Genomic DNA, 25,355 nt, shown 5'->3' on the forward strand with positions numbered 1-25,355 from the left:
GACTTGGGCTGCCAAGAATTGGTGAAAATGTGAAAGATATTTTCAGTTTTAATGCTTTCATTGTATTCCTGTACCAGCTACACCCAGGAAACAAACGTGACAGGTGTCAGATTTAGACCAGCAGGACGCCAGTGAAATGTCATCTGTGTTTGAGGAAGTCTCTGTGTGTGTTGTACCCAGGGAACGGGATCATGTGATCTGGATGGAGGAGTCAGAAAATGAAACTAAACGATAATTGTTGAGCAGGGAACTGGGATCACAGAAGCTTAATGTTTATCCAATCGACATTGCATTAGAGCGTTTGTCTACATTTACAGTGATTAACAGAAAATCTGTCTTTTATGATACATGGCTGAACAATTTTGCCTTTCTTTTTTGGGTGGTCATTTTCTGGGAGTATGAGCTCCAGCACTACAAGTTGGACAGCAATCAATCAGAGGTATTGATTTTGGAGAGCTTCCAGCTGTCATGTTGGATTAATATGGATTAGTCACACTGTGCATCTTAACACTGTAGTTAGTCAGGCGGCGGGTTCAGTATGCTGAATTAAAATAGGGTTTAATAAGCATTTTGTGCCTCCAACATCAATGCATTTAAAATGCTTTGATGTGTTTATCCGGCTTTGCCGTTCTGATTTAGTCCTCGCAATGCTGTGACACGCATGATAATATAATTAACCAATCACAGATAACTTACAGTACTAAACATGTCATGTGCTTCCAAATTGTGTGAATGAGAGAACTTGTTTTAATCACATTCAGGTTTACATCATAATTGTTGACTGACGTGTCTTTTAAGGAATATTATTAGACTATGAGTAAAGTGTCTATCCGGTTGTTCAGTCTGACGTCACTAGCCGTGTCTGGGTCTAAACTCCGCTGCAGGTCCATATATCAAACGATCACTGTGGCATTACTGAGAGTTGAAAAACTGTCTAAAGTCTTTCATCTTTAATAAAATGATCAGCGTTCTGCTCTACCAGGTGTAACAATTGAGTTTAACATCCAGGCATCCATGAAAACGGAATTTATGACATTTAACGGAGTTAGAAGTTAGCAGGGAGTTAGCTCGCTAGCTTCTATCTAAATACAATATAGCATGTCCTGACTGCGGGGTTTTGGAAACAAATTAAAACGTACAGCTCTGCTATCACTTCCAGCATAAATGAAGACAGAAAACTAAACAGCAGTGACGTTTGTAGGGTTACTGAAGTTGGGCTAGCTGGTATATAATGATGTGCTGCGTGACCGCTAGCGACACAGCTACGTTAGCATAATATAAACAAGCTAACTTTTTTTTCCACTCGATAAAAGTTACCGTGAGTGTTCTCGGTGGTCAGGAACAAATGTAATCGCATGGCAGGATGCTGTAAAAGGACCAAACTTCAGCCAGGAGAACAACTGAGATAATCCATCCACAATACGAGGTTAGTCATTCATATACTGCTGCATGGGCTGGGCTGTAGTTACATCCTAAGGTTTTAAAAACTGAGCTTAAATAAATGATTAGCGGTAATAAAAGCCGAGGGAGGTCAACAGTGATCACTGACTGTTTTAGGAGCTTTTTGAGATCAAATAGAAGAAAATACATAACATTAAACATGTTAACAACACAAAAGCCATATTAAACGCAGACTACTTTAGACCCGGAAGTAGGATTCGTCGCGTCATCACTGAACAACCGGATATGTTTAAGGTAGCAAAATGAAATGCTACCATGTTAAAAGCATAGCATATGGTACATTAATATTACATCACTTATATGAGGCATTCAGATTGTGAAGAATATGGCTGATAAATTATAGATATAAGACAAAATATTGATTTGTGTATTTAAAAAGTAGCTGGCTTGCTTGTGCGTGTGTCTTCTTCAACCTTAAATCTGAATGAATTATTGATTATGAAATGGAAAAAAAAGTATTTTGCAGCATCATATTTGCTTTACTTCATTTTATATTCTGATTAGTTGGCTGCAGATGTTGGGCACAGCAGCCGCTACACTCAAATCTACTGTAAGTTTCTGGTTGTCCTTCAGTGACATGTCTCTCAATGCATAATCAAGCCGTCTTTGGATTGACTGGACAGCATCAGCAGCAACAGACCTTCCCACATCGCTCTATATGAGTTTTTTAATTAGTCGGGTAACGTTAGATTTGTCTTTTGGAAGTGTTTGCTGCACAGCAGTAACACCTGGCAGTTACGGGGGTGTAAATATTTACTAACAACTCAAATCTTGATGTGCACAACATCGTGTGGTGAAGCTCATATTTAATCACTAATTATAAGTGTAGCAGTATATTACTTGTATTAGGACTCGACTAAGTTTGAACATATGAGCAGCTGTTGTGAAAGGCTCCAGTGGGTTCTCATCATACTGAAGCATATTGACAGTTCACATATGCATCTTCTCTGAGGTTGATCTTGATGTGCGGGTACTATCTTTCCGGGCTTGCCTGCCTCCTTTCTATTGTGTGATTTCAAGAATGTCAGCTGAGTAAGCTGCAAGCCTTCAGGACATTCCCAAGGCAAGATTCCAGCACTTGTTGCTTGACTTGTGACAGCAATCCCATGAGAAAGACTTAACTTTCCTCTGCGGAGAGAATACAGATTCCTCAAGTATGATCTAAACTTCAGCACAAACACACACAGCTACTTCGCCTCAATATTCCCCCATGATCTGCACATTTACAGTAGTTTATGTTTAAATGAATGCAGCTTCTAGAATGTTTTCTACTGTCATCTAAGCTCTCGAGTGACAGTGTTTCGTCCCGGGTAGTGCCGGCCAACTGCTCCCATCTCCCCCCCAAAGTCACCTCTCACCCTGCCAAGTCACTGCCTAAACCCCATTATCACAGAAGACCATATTGAATACACTGCTCCACACAATGCTGTGCTTTAAATTTCAATAGTCTTTTTCAACTTTGCACATTTCCCTGAGCAGTCTTGTACAAAATGTTTGAGATTTTTCTAATAACCCACTTACTCTATAGATTTCACTGGTCAATTGTAATAAAACAAACTCTACTGAACCATCTGCAAGCTAATTGTGATGCCCTTAGAAAGCCTCTTTAATTATAGCGGTCAGTTCCTCGGTTCTTTATTCTTCCCTAAACAAAAGAAGCAGGAGTCATATTGTTTTTATCAATTCCTGCAATCTTAATGCTTTTGTAAGTAGCACTTTAAAGCTGTTCAATATTACCCTCGTTCTCCTGTTTTGCAGTGAAAGCCGACGGTAGATTCCCCCCAAATCCAGGATTTTTTCAACTACTAGCAACACGTGCGCATATTCCTCCGACAGCCTCTACAGTACCCTTCTTGATGAAACTGCCTCTCAGCTGAGAAGATATGTGACAGCCTCTGATATGGGTTTGAGTGGTAAATTGAATTAGAGTAGGATGCCAGAATATGCCAGAATGGCAGGTGTACAGTAGTCTCTGTGTGGACAGCCGCGATTGGCAGCATCTGTGACAGTCAGTGTTGCTCATTCTGGCTGCTTCCACACACCGAGTGCCTGCAGTCAACATCTCTTTGTCTACGAGATGAGCATGACCAAAAGAAAAAAATTTAACAGACAGCCAGATGAGCTGAGCCAGATTCACAAAAACAATTTAATTGACTTTTCAAAAAGCTAAATACCACGTAACCAGTGTTTTCGGTGATTGTTCTGCAGCCGCCATCGTCGTGTACAACAATCAGCCAATCACAGCTTTGTTCGTGAGGTTAAGGATAGTTATGATATCTTTGTGCTCCAGAGCTATAAAATAACTCAATCTGTGTAAAAAATCCAACAGATTTACAGATTTGTCCCCCACCAAACACTAAAAGAAAACATGCCACAAACAGAAACTAGATAGTTGCAAGAATTGAAATAATACTGAGGCCTGATCGATAAATCAGCAAACATTAGGTCACGAAGTCAAATAACTTATTGAACCATAAAGTCCCCTGTTCAACTTACACTAACAGATCAATATAGGACTATCTACAGTGCCACGATAATGAAAGTTATTAATAAATATCTGTCTCTAGAAAGAGTCATCTTCATTCTGGTTTTCAGCTGTCTGCAGTACACTATGGGTTAAATGTATGGGTACTTTACTTACTTGTAAAACCACTTGAGCTGTCCTCCTCACTTGAGCACAACAACAGAACAAACAAGTTAGAACGGCCTGAAGCTCAAATTTCTTTACCGTTTTATCTTTTACCTTCAGCAACAGGTAGTATATAAATGTGGGTATAACTGAGTAAACCTGTAGGTTTAATAGGGTGACTTTTCACCTGTTAACAGAAAACTGTGAGAATATGAGCTTGTTGCTTACTTCAGTAAACACTTTCCCGTAGAGTTTAACGTCTTATGCATTCAAGTTTTGTATAATACAACACAATGATGTAAACATGTTTGATATATCCTTTAGTCTCCAGAAGGATGATAAATGTAGGGTATGCTTTAGGCCTGCTTTGTCGCATATGAGCGTGCAGCATTCCTCGGTGTCTCAGTCAGATCTGCCTGTTTCTCATCTCATCTAAGATTGAATGAAGATAAGTTTACCTTTTAGACACACACACACACACACACACACACACACACACACACACACACACACACACACACACACACACACACACACACACACACAGGAGTTCTACACAGAAGTATTATCTACAAAAACTACCTCTGCATACAATAGATGCACTAAAAGGTTTAGCTACTAGCTCAAAGCCTCATCAACAGAGCTGACGTCAGTGTGGACAGGACTTCTGAAAAAAGGGGGATTTTGGACTTCCACCGTTTGTGTTTGTGCATATCTCCATTTTGGATAACAAAAGAAAGTGAGAAACAATGTGTGAGAGCTTTGTGAGAAAACACAGATGTCTGTCATAAACACCGAGTCAACTGTAGGATCTGTTAAAGAAATACATGTGTTCATTTGTTGCTTCTGTGAGCTTTTTGTTTTCTGCTGTGGTGATTATCTCACAAATGAATCACTGGGCTGTTATTTCATATTTTGGGTGCCTTATTAGTTGGAGTATTGAGAGTTGAAAACAGTGAAGTCAAGTCATATACAGTGCGTAGGAATGTCAGTTCCAAAGTGCAGCAAGTATCTTGGGTAACAGACTCATATCTGCAGTCACAATATAACAATATAAGTCTGAATATTAATAATATTTCATATTAATGCATGACTTTATATTTGCTGTGGATGAACCACTTCTGCAAGGAGGCAACATAACATTTGTGAAGAATATTGGAGAGACCTCGCAGTTTTCTGGGAGCCCTACAATGGTCGGGCTTGGTGGAGCATTTCCGGAGCACAAAGATCTGACTGTCATCTCTTTGCCATCTTCTGTTTTGCCTGTGTGTGCGTCTTGCTTATCACAGGAAGCAGTACGAACGAACTCTCAGACCTGCTGCTGTTCCCTTGAGATCAAGTATTACCGTGATAAATGCATATCCGTGTTGGACTGCTGGATGATTATTTCTACATGAGGAAAGCCAACCCGGGCTCGCAAAATTTCCCTTTTCCATCTGATATCGGTGCTGCAAAGCTGAAGTGGATTGATCTCACATATGTGCAGAATAAGGCACAAACAATCAGAGATGAATACGCTGTTAATCCATACTTTCTTTGTGTTCAGTCTCAACATTAAATGTATGAGGTGGCCGTTTACTGGTGCTCATCCTTTACAGACAACACACTCTGTTCAAGTGACTGTTGGCTCTTCCTTTTTAGCTGTTGCTGAAACTGTAGAGCTGGAATTTATCACCTGAACAGCTTTAAACAAAGCTGCAAAAACTGCCAAATTGCCCGTGCTTATGCCACCTGGTTAAACATCTAATACTATTGCAACTCCTAACAGCCCAAGACAAATTGGATCTTTGAAGCATCACAGGGTATGTGTCATACTCCCTGCCTGCTCCCTTGATCTGCTACAATATATTGCACCATGCATTCTTGTTTAATTTATCACAGACCGTCATATGAGTCATGTTGGCTCATCATTGTTGTCCAAGCACACCCTCACCATATTGCATGAAGTAGGCCATATATGCTTGGGGAATTGTCTCAATCGGCTTACTGGAGGTTTGTACCAGTTAAGTTATCTTCAGAGCGGAGCATATGCTTCCTTTTTTTCTGTGATCCTGCAGTGTGAGAGGCACATCTGGCAGTGCAGTCATCTCAACAGTAATTTGCCTCGCAATATGGTGTTCACGGGCTGGTTAGGACCACGTCTATTTATTTATTTTTTCTGACATTCCTATTATTATCTGGCCCGATTTTCATTTTATCGCCAGTTTGGAAAATGATCGACTTGTCAGTCGTGTTGCCAAAGTAAAATGTAAAAAAATGCCCTTTTCGTACGTGTTCTCGTTCTACGCCAAGGGACGTGAACCCCGGCTGAGAGTGAAAGCGGAAAATGTTTTGGCTTATTTAAGTAGTGGTTCAAAGCTATATACTTTTTGCACTTAGTGCCAAGAGGTGCCACAGGGCAAAATGTCAACGAGCTCATTAGCCTTACTCGGAGTGCGGATGTAGATATCATCCCTCTTCAAAGGGAACGCTGGATTGTGAAGAACCTACTATTTCACTGTTCTTTTTAGGTCATTGTATCAGTCCACTGTGAAAGGATATCAGAAGTGACCACTGTCCCCAAATTTTAAAGGAAAGTGCTTTACTTACTTGAATGTCTTCTCTGAATCACCTTCTGACACTCTCAGTTGAAGCAAGTAAAAGGGCAGGCAGGGATTCGTGCCTGCCTTTAGTGCTCCTGACATTGTAGAGAGCGTGCTCTTTAATTAACTCACACAAATAATATTTCTCCTGCTGTCCCCACTGCCGCTGTTAACCGCCAAACTGCCGGTGACTCACTGTGACATTTTGAGCGACCGGCCGCTGCAATATCAGCTAACCTTTTCTTCATAATCGCTGCTTTGTAGCTGAATGTCATGCCTGTAACCTTCATTCGAACATGGCTACTTACAGCAAAAGCTGACAATTAAAAATTCTGTTTTGGATCGGAGCCAACTACCTCATCTCCAAATGCGATGTCTCGGGGACAGTTTGGACAGGGGTCGACCCACCGGATGAATAATTTATTGCTACTTAATCTGTATGTGATTAAAAAAATGTCATCACTTACTTACTGAATTTGGCTTTGATTTGTTGTGCTCTTTGCCATATTGATTAAACTGAGTTACTGCACATAAAAGATGCAGAACAATGGAAATGAGGGAAATGCAAGCAAGCGCTGCACTGATACATCACTGGACAAATTAGGGTGCAAAAATTCTGTTTAAAACTTCTCGGGGAACTTGGCATTACTTCATTGATTTCAGCATTCAAGTGAGGAACTTTTCGCTTCGATGGTTTTCATTTCCTACAGTACAAGTAGAACAAAAATAGACTCCAAATTGCTTCATAATTTATTTAGACTGTAAAAACAGCCCTCATTTCCCAGAGCTTTCCCTGTGCTGGTTTTGTCCCTCTCGAATGCATACCATTGTTGTTCTCTATAGGGAATCCACTGCAGACTCATACTTGTTTAGCTTTTTTTCCCCTCTTTACTTGAAAACTGTCCAATAAAAGCCAAATAACAAAATCATTCTTAAAATACACTTTAATTATGAATTGAAAATCTGTAGTTGACTTCACAAACACATCAAAATATCATTTGTGGTAATGATTGCGGACAGGAAGGTCAGGATATTGCTTCAGCTCAACTTCTAAAGCGGTTGGCTTTTTTTCTTTGTGCGTGTGGCTTTGCAGTGCTGCCTCCTCCTGCGGTCTGGGGAATTGCTGCCACCTTCAAGTGCAGCAAATCCTCAGACGTAAGTGTGTTAAGCCCCGTGCGCTTTGCCGAGGGTGGAAATGAAGACAGGCTACCCCTATGAAGAATGATGGCTCCTTCAAGAGGCAGCTGTCCTATTTTAAGCAGGCGACACTCAGCACAATGTGCTGTCTGTCTCTGCCTTTCCCTCCCTCTGTTTCCTTTTGGTCTTCTTTCTCTTTCTCTCTATCTCCATCTCTGGCATAGCGAGGAAGGACCTTTGAGATTGGGGTAAATAAAAGTCTCAGGAAGTGAGCAGAGCCTCAAAGTCTGTGAGAAGATTATGTGTAGTCCCCCTCAAACATCTTCAAGGATGGAAATGTTATTGATGCATGTTAAGTCCTCTGGGGCTTTCACTCAAAGGACATTTGGGGCCTTTCATCCTTGACATGAAGGTGGAGGGAAACATTATTGAGGCTCCAAAACATGACAGAGGTTTCTCCTTTTAGTGGGAGGCTTGAAAGAGAAGAGTCATCTTTCTTCACCCTTTGAGAGAGAAACCTCATAATTGGCTGAAATGGCTGCTCTTTTCTTTATGCCCACTTCTTGAGGTAATTGGTGTTTATGAACTATTTATGGCCCATCTTTGCTAGTGTCAGCCCCACACAAAGTAGAAATATGTATTTTTAGACCGAGGAAAAATTTTCCACCTCCTACTTTTCTTTCCCCAGACGAAAATTGTCTATTTTTGTTTGGACCATTTTACATAATATAAATTCAGCGGCGATATGGTTTGTTGCACTTATTTTACCGTCTGAGGAGGACCGAGGGGTTGTTGTTAGTTTGTGGTTTTGACCCAGACTGCCATCCCATCTGCGATGGTGATTTGAGCAATGTAGACGGTGTTTCTGCAAATAAAAAATGTTATCATGCTGTTAAACCACATAGGCTATAAAAATAAATCAGCTAGTGTTTATGGATCTGTCCAGCAAGGAGCTCCCTCAGCCCAAAATACGGCCCATACCTTTAGTCTTTTAGGATGGGAACTTTCAGAAGATACATAGTTGAAGTACAGTGTTGTGTAAAAGTCTTGAGTCGGGTTTTATTTCTTTATATTTTGCTTCCAATGAGCCAGACTTGCTTTAATGTTTTAAAATGAGCTTGAGCAATAGTTCTCCAGGCTTTCTGATGGTCTTAAAAAATTTTTTTCTTTGAACATTGGCACAAACTTCCCCATGAGCCATTCATACATGAAAAAGTCACCTAACTCAAGGGATCAAGCAATATTGTATCTACATGTAACAGACAACAAAGCAAACCAGCAGCCTGTTATAAAAAAAAATGTTAATCTATGAAAAATGCCAAAGACAATACGGTTTGACACACATAAAATAGGACTTTTAAACCAACAATGTGATTCCCAAAAGGCTATAAAGATGTGACAAAGGACCTGGGCCTGAAGTTGACCCATCTACTCTTCACTGAAGCCTCATCAGAAATGTTTTCAGTATAAGTGTGTCTGCAATAAAGCCATTGTTGGGGAAGGAAAACAGGGAAAACAAGCTGAGATGTGCCAAATTACACCGAAACTCTGAGGCAACAGGTGTTAGGGAATGATCAGCAACATTTGGGCCGGATTTCATCCAGTGGTGTTGGGGAACTTGTAAAAAAATTGGTGAATTTATAAATTAGGTAATATTAGGATGTTATGTGATTGGCAGCAACTTCATTTTTCAGCATGACAGTCAGTCATGATTGACCTCCTGAGAGCTAGCACCTCAACATTACTGATGCAGTGTGGAATCAAACGTAGGGCAGGGCCAAAAATATTTATCACGATATACATTTGAAAATTTGCAAAAACGATATAACTGACGGTATAATTGACATGAGACAATATACTTTACAACTCCACAACTTTATTAGTGCAAAAAAAAACCCCATCAATGTATTTTCACTTGAACAAGCAGCTGTTTTTTATGTGCATTAAAGCTATATAAAAATTTAACCATGCAAATGCAAAGTCCTTGCTGACAGTTCAACCAAATGGCATTTCCAGTGGAAACTGGCCGACATATCCTCAGCAGAACCATGTATAATATCCACAAAACTTAAAAAGAGGGCATACACGCACAATACGGTAATATTATATTGAAGCACAGTACGTATCACTCCGCGGGGCTCTTGACTACGGTAGCCGCAATGCTCCGACAATCCATCAAGCTGTGCGGCTTCGTAGCTTACCAAAGTCATACTAAAACATCTTTTGACAGATCTTTGAGCGCCGTGTACCACATAAAATCGGTTCGAGGTCAGTAAACACAACCAGAATTCATACATAAGGCGCATCAGATTATAAGGGGCACTGTCGATTTTTGAGAAAATCCAAGGATGGATTTTAAGTGCTTGTTATTTCCCGAAAAACACGGTAATAACAACGGCCCGCTTGTCCGTGTCATTGCCTACTGTAATGAAATGACCCTGCCCTAATCAAAAGGCAGCCAACATTCAAAGAAGAGCTTTGAATCTCCTTCAAGAAGCCTGGAGAAGTATTTCTGAGATCTACTTTAAGAAATTACAACTCTGTTTTTTGTGTTATGTTAAGTATTTTATATTGCATTTTCATATATTTACAGGTTTCAATAAATTGCTGCACCATTTCTCATTTCCCCTGCCAAATTAAAGGTTGTTCAAGACTTTTGCATGGTACTTTATGAGATATAAAAAACTTTTATTATTACATTATTACATTTATTATTAACATTTATAATTTTTTTGAATATTTGATACCAAGGAAAGAGATTGTATATGATCAGCTGTCATCGTAGGTATGACCATCGCCTTTCTGAAGCTAATGAACGTTTTCTTTAAACCTCTTCATACACATCTATTCGTCCTTCCAGATTCAGGAACAAAGTAACTTTCTGCAGTCAGGCAGACTTGAGGTTTGCATAGTGGCAGAACAGAAGTCGACAAAGTGAAGATAGCCAAATAGAGGGTCAGCGCTTTGAAAATCAACCACATTATGAATTGCATCCATTAAAATGTTAAAATTGAGCATTATAGTGTCAGAGCCACCAACAAGGTGTTTCCCCCTGAACACCTCTTAAATGGCGCTTTCTCTCCTACAATTTTACTTCCGCTTCAGACCAACGAACAAACATGAGATCAGTAATTTGAAGAGTTTCACGACATAGCGGTCATGTGCTTGGTAAGCAGGACAGTATGCCTGTAAAAACCACGCAAGCGATGCAAAATGAAATTATCCCATCTTTGTCAGCCGATGGTGGGAGCAAAATTGCGTGTACTTTGCAAGCTATGTGTTTCCCTTTGTTCCCATAGAGTTCAGGCTTATCTTCCGGCTTTCTATCCTTTTTTATTATTCTGTTTATCCTACTGTACAGCTATATCCACATTCTGAGTGACTGAGCTAATTGTTCCTGCTCATGCATTCTCTGCAGATTCAATTATACGCCACTCTGGGCATCCTGAAAAAAAAATGAGGGTGGGAAAAGATGGATGTTAGCTGAAAGTGTGGGAAAATGAAAAGGTAAAAACCAAAAAAAAGAGGAAGCTTCAGAAGGTCATAGATAAGAGAGGAAAGTTGAGAGAGAGAAAAAGGGAGGATGATAGAAAAGTAGAAGCAGCAGGGATAAATTAGAGAGGGGAATAAGAGCAGTCCCTTGAGTCATATATTTATGTAAGGGGAAAATCAGCTCACTGGAGTGTACACTGTAATGGCACCCCTCTGTATAATGATTGGCGCTGACCTCCCAAATAAGAGGATTACTTTGTGCCTGAGCTGGCCAGAAATAATGGACCTCACCTTAGCTTAGTTGCAGTTTGACACAGCAGAAAATAGGTTTGGAAATAAGAATACCTCAGCAGCAAGGGGCCTGCCTGGGCCTCATTCATCTGCATCAACATTGTGTCAAATTGGACATGCATTCCTGTGTATGTGCCAGGTTCATGAACAGATGGTGTAAATGTACTGCTTCTGGACCCCCATGGGCTCGTAAACTACTGTAGCAGACATCATGGAAATAAGGTGCTGCAAAGTGTAAAGTGTTGCAGTAATTTATTTCTTTTCCCATTTAACAAGCAGCGGAATGAGCTACAGTTTCTGTTATTTACATGGTACGTCGTCTGCAGGAAATGAGCTGTTGTTATTGCAGCTTTCGGTCAGACGGTGACAGGGCAAGTCTTCTGCTCGGAAGAATATTGTGGCTCAGCAGTGAATGTTGTGGCTAATGTCTGACTGCAGGGCATGCTCTCCTTTTGTGTGCTCTGAACCAGCAGGATTAAAGCATCCATCTTGCTCTCCCACTTCCCCTAATGGTATTAGGAAAAGGGTGGATAGGTTTCAGTATTCCGTTAAGGAATATCTGATATGGGGACTGGCCGATTCAATTAAGTAAAAGGCAAGGTAGGAGGGAACGAGCACTGCTGTAATAGCCTTTGAGCTGCATACCTCAAAGTGGTGCCTGTTAATCTGGAAAAATACTGCGTTACTACAAAAACACATATATTATATGCCCATTACAAAAGGACTTGTCATTCAGCGACATAAAAATGAATAGAAACCACAAATCAGACTAGACACATGGGATTCCACCTTTCATGCAGTGACTGGTGGGGCAGGCTTCAGGCCAGGACAAGCTGCCTCATCCTGGATCTGAAATAGGATGCAGTGAAAGATAATGAATAATGAATGGACTTTTGCAGTCTTTAATGTATGATGTCACATATATAAATCAAATTGTAATAAGAATTAGGAGACGGTGCTTTGGTGTTCTCGAAGAAAATACCACAAAGTAATCCCGATTCAGAAAAGGAAAAAAAGGAAGTGCTACAAGGCTCTAAAGGCTTATCCAGCTGGTGTTGATAAGTAGGGTGAACACAAGTTCAATATTTTAAAAAAGAGGTCTGCTGAGGCACTCTGTTTAGGATAAAATCATACAACAAATTTATTCTTGAAAGGATTTCCGCAAGAAAAACAGACCGATACGTATCGACTTCATCGGGGTTCAGCCTTAATCCAGATCCAGATATCCTTCTGGAGAATGTCTTGATTTAAAATGTAGCATAAACTTAAATGAAATGTGTAGAAACAATATATTAAACAGCTCTTTCTTTTATTTGCCTCCAGTTATGCACATAGTGGTAAAACTAGTGGAAAGTTTGCATTTATGTGCTCTTATAGAACAAATAAACGAGCAGCACATCATTAAGTATCAAACTGCTCAATGCCTACGCTCTTTACCATTTAATATCAAAAGCTGTAGTGGCATCCAGCATCCATCTCCAAACTGTAATCTGGATTTCCTCTTTTCACTGACGCGAGCCATAAAAAACATTGTTTTTTTCTTTCTTTTGGATGGATATCAAAACAATGCATCAGAAATGTCTGTAATAACAGGCGGCCTTATGGTGGCATATGCAAAATATGCAACACTTATTTTCAGTGTGTTTTGTTACATTCACAGTTTGCAGGCTGGGAACAAGCTGCGTGTTTTCTTACATTGTAAGTCTACAAAATAATAGAGCAAACAAAGACATTTTTTCACACGGTGGAAGCTGACAGTAGCATTTATGAGCTCCACAGTATTCTGGTAACCAAAAAACCCCAATGTTATGTTTGGGGCTACTTTGTCACACCCTGTCTAAACACACAAGTTTGAGCAGGTTTAACATCAGGGATAGGTTTTATTCCAACCCTCAGGTATGAGAAGTCAGCGTCTTCCATCCCAAAACATCTGACAACTTTGATTCTAACTTGATTGATTAATATACTTTTAAAGGTCACATTTTTTTTAACCGTCTAAGAAAAAGAGCCTTAAATTAGAAGGAGAACATTTTGACCAAAAGCCAGAGTTTACCTGACATCTTCGGCGCTGTTACGCTCGAATGCCTCCAAATAGATTTCTAATGCATTACAGTATCTCCTAAGACTTTCATAGTGCATGGGGAGCAGAAAACCCAAATCAGTTTCTTGACTTCCTCCACTTCATACAGCTCAGCGGTTAAGTTATCACTCTGCCGTTTGGTGGTCTTCACACCACAAAGTCCCAGCGCTGTCTGGAGCCACTGGGTTTCGATTACCACAAATCCATTCCACTCATTTAAAATTAATGGCCGTGGACCTCCACTAACCCCAGAGATAAGCAAGGGCAAGTCTTTTTCTTTAGAACACCTTGAGGATTAGATTTTTCTCTCCGCATCAATCCATCAGGAGATATTACTTGGTTATGGTAATATTTTGGTGGTAACTGGAAAATTACTTCTTCAGTTTTGAATCATTCTTCTGCTTAAATTTGTTTAAGCATTTTTAACCGGTCCTTATAGATGTTGGACTTTGGAATCCAATTAGAGTTCGACTACCTTTACAAATTTTTGTTGGCTGTTGGTTTTGCTTTGTAAGATTGCTTCACATTTTTTGGTAAATTGTCAAAATACATTTTCTGTTTGTAGTTCTTTGGAAGGCACTACACAGAAGGGCGTATCAAATGTCAGGGTCAGCGTTGATCTATGATAGACTAGTGACCTATCCAGCCCCACTGCAACCCCAGTAAGGTAGAGACTCTACAATAATAGAGAGAAAACCCTGGAAGACATCCCCCTTTGAGCAAGCATTTGGTAACTGTGGGAAGAAAAAACTCCCTTTTAGCAGGAAGAAGCTTCTGGCAGAATCAGGCTTAGGGAAGGGGGAGCCATCTGCCATTCTGACTACTTGCATTTGTGCATCTGTGACACTTATTCTCTCCCAGTATGTTAAAATAGTTACCATTCAATTTGCATTTGAGAGAAGATGATGATGACGCTGTTGGGAACTAAGTCAAGAGCACGCACCAGAGTTTAGATTATTTTTCATTGACAGTTCTCCCTCAGATGCCTTTGGACCCTCCACTGCACCCCATTGTAGGATTACAGTGGTCCCTGGTTTATTGCGGTAGTTACGTTCTAAAAATAACCTGCAATAGGTGAAATAAGCGAAGTAGCTAACTTTATTTTTTGCAGTTATTATAAATGTTTTAAGGCTGTAAAACCCCTCACTGCACACTTTATACACTTTTCTCCGACAGGCATGAACATTTTCACACTTTTCTCTTTTGATCACGATCGTGGCTCAAGAATTGGCAGTTCGTCTTGTAATTGGAAGGTTGCCGCTTTGAGCACCTGCACCGACAGTCTTGGTCGCCTACTGGTTGCCTACTTGTGGTGATCAGAGGGCCCGGTGGCACCAGTGTCCTCTGTCAGTGCGCCCCAGGGCAGCTGTGGCTACAGTGTAGCTTGCCATCACCAGTGTGTGAATGGGTGTATGACTGAATGTAGTGTATAGCGCTTTGGAGTCCATAGGGACTAAGTAAAGCGCTATACAAATACAGGCCATTTACCATTTGTTTCAACACTCTCAAAGTTCAAACCTTCATAGAAAAATAAGTCCAGTATTATAGAATGAAACCATAGGCACCCGCGGTTGCCTTTGATGGTGCAAAATGTTTCATCTACATTTTTGTGTTTGTTGGAGAAAACATACAGTGCAGCACTTCAGAGTCACACTGCTAGCGATAGAAAATTTAGATAAATTTGACAAGCTGAGCGCATTCTGTACTGTACAGGAGACATGGCATGAGATTGATTGACAATGGTCTACAGCCAATCAGAAAGCAGAACACAATGCGCTGTAAAAAAAGAAAAAAAAACATGCAAAATTGCACAAAACAAATCTGCGAAACAGCGAGACCGCAAAAGGTGAACGGCATTATAGCGAGGGACCACTGTACTCTGACCTGATGCACTGCTTTCAGGTTTCTAAGCTGCAGCTCTTTTACTAAAACCTTCTTTTTGAACTCCAAGTCATACTTTGAGAGACAGCTCTAATCACCAGTGATAATCCTCGGCACAGAGTTGGGACTGCTTGACACAGAAGTTGATGATGTGATCTAAAACAAGTTCTCTGAGCAGATCCAACCCTTCATAGAATAACTTCAGCCTTTTGGCATTCAGTCCCAAACGCATTGGCAACTGTATCAAATTCTTTGTTAACAAAAGAACGGTTTCTGAAATTCAGGTGTAGGTACCTGGCATGAAAAGGCAAGGGTTAATGTAACATTAGAAAGCTATAGTTTTCAGAAACTTGCAATTACATCATACTCTCAGTGTGAATCACCTGCGCTATATTATTATCCATTTTATGGCAGCTGGGTGGATATTGAGACAATAGCAGCTCTCATGAAATGAAGCTTATCCACATTTGAGCGCTGCTTTTGTCCTACATTCCCAGTGCTAAGTGTACACAATTTACCAGATGGTACTGTAAACACACTTCACAATGTAAAATTTCTCTCATAAAAAGGGCCCTTGATGCATAATGTTACACTCTTAAACACTAAGCTGTATTACTTTTCCTCATTTTTCTGGCTGCTCTTATCGTTCATGAAAATGCAGGCCTATCTATTCAAAGTCATACGATGCACAAGGCTGCGCATTCATCCACCACCCATGACTTGGTGAATGGCGAGAAAGCATAAGGATTGGGGGGAGTTGGGGACATTACCCTAGGCTTCCTTTTTTTCCCCCTGCACCCTGAGGACACAGCCATTGGTAGTGGAGGGAGGGAGGTTTCTCAGCCTTATCAGCAGACCAGCACCCAGTGCTCTAATCACCAAGTCCCAGAGACAGCCGGAGGTAAAGGGTGAGTGGATGGATGAGCAACATCCAAGGAGAGAAAAAAAAAGGGTGGAAGGAGAGAAGGGAAGGGGAGAAAAAAAAGCTATGTTTATACCTCTTAGGTTACAGCAAATGACAGCTGCTTTCCAGTTCAATGCATAACTGAGTAGAAATCCTTTTGGTGAGAAGAGACAAGTGCAGATTTTGTCCCACAGCACAATGTCAGCAGTGAAATATAGACACTTTGCAGTTGCATCACAAGTCTCTTTGCAAAGATTGCAGGTGCCATCTTGAAAGCATTTCAAAAAGAAGGGCCCTAAAACGATGACTGCTGTATGAGTCAATGTCAATTAAATCATGTTAGCTTGAGTTTATAATCTTTGACTGCCATCGACTCTTACTTTCCTTACTTGTATGTGAGACAGACAGCCTGTGGGTTATTTTAGAGGTTGTGTTCCAAATGGGGTGAACAGGGTATGAAATTGCAAACCAAGATGTTCAGGTTGATAAATGGCTTTTCAGAGACCTCGGCAATGCACGGTGTCCTGTAGGTGTAGTGCATTTGACAGTTATCTGTCGCTGTCAGTCCACTTCCATCATTGTATCTGTTTATCTTGGCACCATTCTGCTCAGAGTCAAGTGTTGGCATCATATGTCTTGTCTTGTTGCTAGCTTACGATTGTGTGAGCGGATCTGCAGTGCTGGATTTTTGTGTTTCAAGTGATTATTTGAACCGGATGAATTGAGAGTCAACATCACACGTTGTAAAACAAATGAATTTACCCTGTGAGAAACTTTTGGTGAAAAGGACGCTATCTTTGAATGTGGTATTCAGTTAATTAATCTGTCCTTGGAGTCTAAATTGAACACAGACAAAAGCCCAGCTTCCGGGCTTGCCGCAATTGTACAATCTCTGATGGAGTTGCCGCTGAGACTGTACAAAAGGTACAAACCTATACTGTATATCTGAACTGATGTGTATGCCACTACGTGAACAAGTACTCTAAATTAAGTCTTTAGTTTCTGTTTGTAACTGGCCTTCAGATTAAGTCATAGAAGTGCGATATGGTCCTTCTATCTATGAGATAGTATAATATCTTTCAAGCTTCCAAAACTGAAAGAAATCACAGTGCTCAGTTTAAACTCTGGTCACATTTTGACACATTTGGGATTGTGGTTTGGGTTTGTTAAACACTCCTTGGCGAACGAGAATATTCTTAATTTCCTTTGATTGTTTATTAGTATTTTTTTGCTTCTTGTGGATTGGCTGTGGAGGAAATGTTGTTTTTGAACCATAAATTTGACAGCCAATCGCATGGATTCGGATCAAGGTCTTGTCTTTTCTTCGAGCTCCTATCTCCCTTTGATGCAAAAGTTTAGTTGTATTTCATACGTCATGGTTTTCTTTTAAAAAAGGCTTTGGGGACCGTAACATATTTGGGCACTCACTGAGCCCTAGAACCTCTCTCACCCTGAGTGAGAATCACACCCCCAGACCAAAACAATTTAAAATTATGTAGAATGATTACAGCGCTATCATAGAAACAGTTAAAGAAACCATGACTATCAGTATTGAGTGGGGAGCAGGTCATGAAGACCTCAAATGGAAGGAAAGTGGTCATGGAGATTTAAAACAAATGTAAAACCATGAATTACAGCCCTACAACACTTCTGAAGGACAAAATTAGGTAATGTTCTTCAATTTTACTTCATCAGCAGAATTCCTTCTGGTAGCATACTTTGCCAAGTCTCACTGAGTTTGAAATACAATAAGGAAGTGCTATAGGCAGTAAATTACACTTTAATATTTGATCAAAAAGCTTTGAAGGCACTCGAGTCCAGGTGTGGTTGCAACCCCTAAACTCATTGTGATAGAGCACATAGTGTTCCATTCTCCACACTTGATTTAGTGCTGTGACTGGTTTAAAAGAAAGACAATAGGATTGGTGGTATTGATAATTAGTTTTTAATGTGGCACACTCATCATGTCCAATTTCATGCCCCTTAGGCAGCTGATCGCAGATTTAATCAACACATTATTGCTTGCTATACTGACTGGAGGGAGGGTTTCTGCCTGTATGTGTGTGTGTGTGTGTGTGTGTGTTTAGGTGGTGGTAGGAGTGTGAAGGGGATAGAGCATTAGTATGTTTGTGTGATTGAGGAGCGAGCGAGGGAGGCTGTCAGCATGTGCATCCATCCCAGCAACGTCCCTCTTTGATAGACATTGAATGTGTGTTCCAGGCCATTAACCAAGAGCCACGTTTGAAGATGACGGGGTTGGAAGCTTGCGGTTGTGCTGCGTCGAAGGAAACTGTTGTTATTTTGTTTCCAGTGAACAGTAGTGTCCAGGCCTCCCTCACTTGGTGAATGCAGATGAAAGCCTGCCTGTTACAGTTTTGGTTTTTAGGGTTTTTTATTAGACTACTCTTATAACACCTAGGATTTTATATTTACCTGCTTTACAACTGCAGCGTACAGTGTATATATGTTATATGGTATTTTTAGAGGCACCCACAATATGTATTCTGCATTAAAATTGTATTTTAATGGCAACAATTGTATTTTTTTTCTTTTGATTATGAAATTGCGATATCAGTTTTTTGGGCAGTTGATCAGATGATCAGAACCAAAATTTTTAGTGTGGAATATATTGTGACATTTTTGTGAGATTATTAAAGATATCACAGATTTAATTCCTAAAAGTCCTGGTGATACTTCACCCTTTTTCCTGACATTGTCAGATTTTTTCCCCCCTGACCATCCTATTAGAACGCTCCTTGTTACGTCCCATAAATTGGTCTACAGCATGAGGGGTGTAGCACTTAAAGGGTCCTGGTAAAACTAAGAGTCAGAAAGACACATTCTTGACAAAATTTTGATTACCGTAAATAGTCAGTTAAGCCAGTAGACACATCAAAAACTGAAACAAAAGAACAGCAAATCCCCAACATTGGTCAAGAAAATGGCTGAATTTAAAGATCACCCCTGTAGCTCACAACTTTGCCAAACTACTGTTGGAGAGGTCTTTTCTGGAGCCTTTTGAGTGAGTAGTAACATGTAAGTAGGAAGAAGTAAAAAAGGACACTCTAGAGCTAGACCTTTTAACGTGGCACACCCACTGAGAAGTCAGAGTCGGATATATATCCTTGCTAAAGCCAGCTACTATTTGACCAGTAAGATGTGATGGTAACTGATAGGCTGGTGGTGGGAAATGAAGATACTGACCACTGGATGACCTGTGGACTTGGTTGAACATGATTTTTTCACTAACATGAAGGCTAGTGACTTGTTGCAGGTGACTTCAATACTAAGCTAATTACATTAGCTAAAAAAAGTATTCGACCGGCAGAATAAAAACAAATGTGGCACAGTTCTGCCATCAGCTGTCCTTTGTGTTTCCACACAGTCATTGTATGCACCGTGTCTATTTTACATTTTTACATAGAATTTAGTTTTCAAGTTTTAAACTTGAAACTCTTCTCAGCCTTAACTGGTCATGGCACATTGCTCCCACTCCCTGAGCCTGCTTCTGCTGTAGCCTTCTTCAGATGGGAGTTTTTCCTTCCCACTCTTGCCAAGTGCTTCCTCAAAGGGGGTCGATGTTTGTTTGGGTTTCTCTCTATTTTTGTAGGGTCTTCCTCTCAATATATAAAGCAGCTTAAGGGAACAGTTGTTATTGTTATGTTGTGCTGTATTGATTAAAACTAATAAAACGAGTTTTAAAAAGAGACTTTTCATTTGATTACATTTTATATGATAGATTATGCAGAAAAGATAGATTATGAATTGGGCTGAAAGAGCTATTGCCTTATTACCTATTTAGGGGATAAATCATGTTTTAAAAAGTAACTAATTACTTTTGAAAATAAGTAATCAGTAAAAGTAACAGGATTACTTTTTTCTGGTAGTAATCAATAATTTGTTACTGATTACTTTTTTCAAGTAACTTGACCAACACTGATTATGAGAATGTAAATAATTAGCTTAACCAACTAGTGATGGTAGCTGTGTTTTCCTAAAAACATTGGGGGTCTGTAGGCCTGTAAAATGTAGAAAGTAATCACAATGAAAACCCTACATTTGACTGAAAATAGTACAAAGAAAAATATGTTAAAAATTGAAAAATGTTCAATCGTTTTTGAATTTTATTTTGATGAGCAGAACTATAAAAACAAAATCACTTCTGTGTGACAGCTGCTAAGAATTCACAAGTTGCTCTTGACCACCACTCTCTGCAAGCAGACCATAATAAGTTGTCAGGCTGCACAGTGAGTACAGAGAAAGGGGAAGAGGCAGAAAATCAGACAACTGGAGCCAGAAAGAGTAGTGGCAGTGTTTATCTTGAACTACTTAACTCCCTGGCTCTGAGTCAAATGTAGAGAGAGACATTGGGAGATAGTGGAGGCCTTCATTAAATGCAGCTCAGGCCCTGGTGAAACCCTGGTTAATGTCCCTATCATCTCTGGAGTGGTCCAGCATCCAGCTCTCTGTCCAAATGACTCATGTTTAATGCATCTGTGCAGCGCTTGTCATTTAACCTCACCTCCGGAGGTTGTGGGTTGAGGTGGGACGGCGAAGGCTCCCGCAAGGCCCACAAGGGGCAAAGCGCCATGCAGTTATTCTTTACCCGCTCTCCATTTGCTTAACATGGGGAGAGCTGCTCCATGTCTCCCCTATTGCTGGGTAATCTCCCCAGAACTAACCCCCACCCCGTCGCACTGCATGAACCTGAACTCAAGGGTGGTCTGGCTTGGATATGTGGCTCTCTGAAGAACTCTGTTACTCCCATCCTAGTGTGCTGAATGTTTAAACAGGATACACCTGAGACTTTAACTTAACAGTCAGCTCTTTTGCTGGACCATGTATAGCAGCGGTCCTCAGGTACCGGTCCCGTGAGTCGTTTGGTACCGGGCCGCGAGAGTTGAGGCTCAGGTGTGAAATGTATAGTTTTCAGGGTTTTTATTGGTTTTCAGCATTATTTTGTTATCGTTTTTATCGTTAACTTGGTTTTCCTGGGTCTTTTCACGTGTTTTATGAATAAATCTACTAGTTTTATTTTGTTGTATTTATCCGCGACACCTTAAAGGCTGTCCGTGAAAATAATGTCGGGCATAAACCGGTCCGTGGCGCGAAAAAGGTTGGGGACCGCTGATGTATAGCGTTGGTTAAACACTTTGATAAAAGCTACCAATGAGGAGTTTTTACTACCAATTTTACTAGTTTATGAAATTTATTACGCCATTGCATGACACATCTTACTCCCTTTGATTTTTTTCATCATCACGTTAAGCTCATAAATAAACCTGTCCAGATAATTACAGTCCACAAAAAGACTCACCAACATACATCTTTACCACCGGCAAAGCTGTGTAACGGGATATAAGAGAGCTGATTTTGTTTTTGAGCATTTTCCTCTTATTTTCCCCGCTTACATGCGAAGACAGGCTCTCCTTCTAAACACTCCTTCTCTCTCACTTGCACACACCCACTCAATCTCTGCCTCGCTTTCTTGATCTGGATAATGGTAATTAGAATATCACCATGATTGAAATTTGGCAAAAGTTGAAGAGGAAATAGGTTTTCTAATCAAAAGCTGCCTCATAGCTGGAATCCTGATGCTTACTTGGCTGAAAAATGTTCCTCAACGATGGGGGCCTAAACGGATGCCAGACTGTATACTGATGGCCAACTCTGCTCTTTTTCTACTGATGTCCCCGCTGAGGCTGATATAGCTGATCATGCTGGTTTACATTTATTTATTTTAAAAGTGGGTGTTTTTCTCTAATCTTTGAACGGGCCCACCATAAGTGACATATTTAGTTTCTTAGCTGAATGAGAGCAATAGCTTTTATTATAAAATTATGTTTTTGGCACAGTCTTTGGCGGTTAAAAAGTACATACATCAAAATACATGCATATATGCATAGATAAACGTACCGCAATACAGCAAAAGTCTTAAGCCACCCTTCTTTGCTTTTTTGAAAAGGGAAAAAATGCATGCAAAAATGTATTGAAAGGTGCAAACATACAGTGAAACACAGTATACAAGGCAATTGTAACAAGCTCGAAAGTCAATATTTGTTGCATAGTTGCATACATTTTTACAAACTCCCCAGCACCACTGGCTGAAATGCAACCCCAAACCTCAGCCATACTTTGCAGATGGCTGTGGGCACTCACTGATGTACCTCTCTCCTGACCTCGTCCTTCATTTCTGTATTGGCAATGATTTGAACCAACAAATTCAGATTCATTACTCCATACGACTGATTTTAGTCCAGTTCTTGTGTAATTTGGCATACCTCTACCTTTTCTCCCTGTTTCCTTTGCTTAAGAATCGCTTCTTGAAAACCATCCTTGCACTGAGGTTTCAGTGAGCAGTAGTTGGATTAACTGAAGGTCCAGATGTATCTCTCAGGTTCTGTGTCAGGTCTTCGTTGGATTTTTTTTTTTAATTTCTTAAAGACATGACTTTCAGGTACTGTTTGTAAGATGTGTGTTTTTAAGCCTTGCTAATTCTTCTTTTACATCTACTAATCTAACTTTTTTCCCGTGCACACCTATGCCAGGTTTTCAGCTAATAACTCTTTAGGAATCACCTTGTTGTTGCAAAAATACAATTTTTTGCCTGTCAAACTGTGCTACCTTTGTCATTTTCCATACATTCAATTGAGAACATTGGTGTTATTTCACATTGTTTGCAGAAATGTTTGGGGAGTGCACTGGTTGGGTGCATTTTTAATGTTTGAATGACTATTAAAAATACAAGCAAGTCTGATTCCTTGGACCTGAAATATAAAGAAACAGGGGTCTCAAACATGCACTGTAGTAGATCTAGCTTTTATGAGAATGTCTTTTTCTCTCCATAGAACAAAAATAAGAACCTAGCATGTTATAAAATGATATAGTTTGGTTAATTTGTAGAAAAGACAGAAAAATGTGTTTGTGCATGGGATTATGTGCTCGACTGTTTCTTGGCTGGGAGCTGGAGCTTCCTGGATGTTCTGCCGGTTGCTTGGCAAACTCACACCGTTGCCTATGATGTAATTCCTTTCTAAATACGGTATTATTCTAATCTGATTCAATCCATATTTCAGTCCTTTAACCAGTAAAAGGTAAAAGCTGTGCTATTTGTATGGCATAGCTAAGAGCTTTGTTCAGTGACTGTATAATGTTTTTAAAAATGCTGTTTTTAATTTTTAATTTTCTTGTTAAAACGCTGAAAAAGCATGATTGTTGTTTCCCTTTGGATTCTTACCTTATTTGTCCTGTACTGTACTTGCATGCACCTTTATGCACTGGCAAATCAACTTTGAATGAGGTTTTAAACGCTAATCTCCCTTTCTGTTTCTCCCCACTGCTTCTCCTCTTCCCACCTACTGTACCCTCCTCCACAAACACAGGAGCTGCACAGGACCCAGGTAAGCCTCCCCCACATCTCCTTTCCTTTTCCTGACCACAACCTCCCACCATATTCGAGCTTTTGTTTCATTTCAAATACATGCTTCCTCTTTCATCTCGTATTTTTGCACTGTGTGTCAAATCTGCAGTCTTTCTCTCAGCATCTCTCAAGCTCACATTTTGATTTTTGTCTACCTCACCCTTGCGAACTCATGCTGCTGTTATTGATGCTGATGTCTTCTGTCGCTTACCGGCATTCTAAGTAGCGCTAGCTTGAGCAACTTAGTACACACTGCACAGAGAGAGAGTTCAATGATCCGAAGGGTCTTATTTCAACAATATTTTTTTTCAAAATGAAAGAAAAAGCATTTAAAATTAAAGCTTTTGGGAGGGAAAAAATTGGACTTTGCAGTTTTGCTGTTCTACATTTGTACACACAGACAGTGCATTTATGTCGCAGACTGCTAGTGGCAGTGATTTAAAAATGATAAGAGGATATAGCTTTCACTACTTTGGTATTACATTTCATTGTTGCATTGTCGTAATTACCTATTAAGCTTTCATTCAGGAGATAATGATGTTGCCTTTCAAATCAAATGTGTGTAATCATATTCTTATTAATTTTACATGCGAGCTGGAGTGTTACAATTATTTTGGGAGAGAAAGAGACGAGTACAGAAGGTGAAAGGTGTGGCTGCTGACAGCAAACCACAACCACAGCGTGTGTTTGTCTTTGTCAGTAGAGATTTGATAGTTTCTTCCAAACTGAAAAATCCAGAAAGGAGTTGTTTTTGGAAAACGTGCTCAGAGGTGCATGTTACGCTGTTTTAGAGCAACCTGTGTGATCTGTTTTTCCTCTGTAGCCTCTGGTAACGACATCTTAACCCCATATATCGTGGTAAGGTCTGGGGTAAGTCTTCGAGATGATAATGATGATGATTATGGGAGATTTTTTGTGCTGTTTGTTTGTCTGTATTTCCGTCATCAGCAAGACTGTACAAAAACTCAGCCTGGATTTTATGAGGTGGAATATGGGCAAAAGAAGAACCCATTAAATTCTAATGATCCGGCTCACACTCTTGAAACTTGCAAAAAAGGCAATAAGCATTAGCTTTACTGGATCTCTTGTAGTTATTATTATGATTGTGATTTCAAATGCCTTGAGCTGTGAAAAACAGGAATTTCCATCCTATTATGTTTACTACCACGTTCTTCCTCTATACATTTCTTTAATTTCATTAAATACAAACCTGTTTCTTTCTTTCTTCTCATTTTGAAGCCAAAAACCTTAGAATGTAATTAGGTTCACCCATTGGCTCAGACTGACTCACACAGATTGCGATATGCCTACAGTCTGTCTGTATTTATAAGTCAAACAGTAATTATTTGCAACCCTTCACCAATCTGTCTCAGAGTAATTGCAGTCAGTCCGTGTCAGGCCTCGATTACTTGGAGACAGTTTGTCTCTAACCAGGTGACCTGTCCAATCACCTCGTGATCTAAAATGGATATCCAGAG

At 40.1% G+C, this 25,355-nt stretch overlaps 1 protein-coding gene across 3 annotated transcripts in view; it reads left to right on the top strand.

Annotated features, from left to right (window-relative positions):
• The window catches only part of cadm1a (cell adhesion molecule 1a), a 503,561-nt gene that overhangs the window by 301,553 nt on the left and 176,653 nt on the right, over positions 1-25,355 (top strand). For 2 of the 3 annotated variants that reach the window (XM_085421220.1, XM_085421222.1), the window contains exon 2: positions 23,840-23,857. The exons of the other annotated variant lie outside the window; for it this stretch is intronic. In XM_085421220.1, the coding sequence (XP_085277346.1) occupies positions 23,840-23,857 (18 nt within the window). The remainder of the gene's footprint in view (positions 1-23,839; positions 23,858-25,355) is intronic. 3 annotated transcript variants of the gene reach the window in all.

The sequence above is a fragment of the Rhamphochromis longiceps genome, linkage group LG10 (genome assembly GCF_057381845.1).
Source record: "Rhamphochromis longiceps isolate RC_006_pf linkage group LG10, R_longiceps_female_GT1.1, whole genome shotgun sequence".
Classification (NCBI taxonomy): Eukaryota; Metazoa; Chordata; class Actinopteri; order Cichliformes; family Cichlidae; genus Rhamphochromis; species Rhamphochromis longiceps.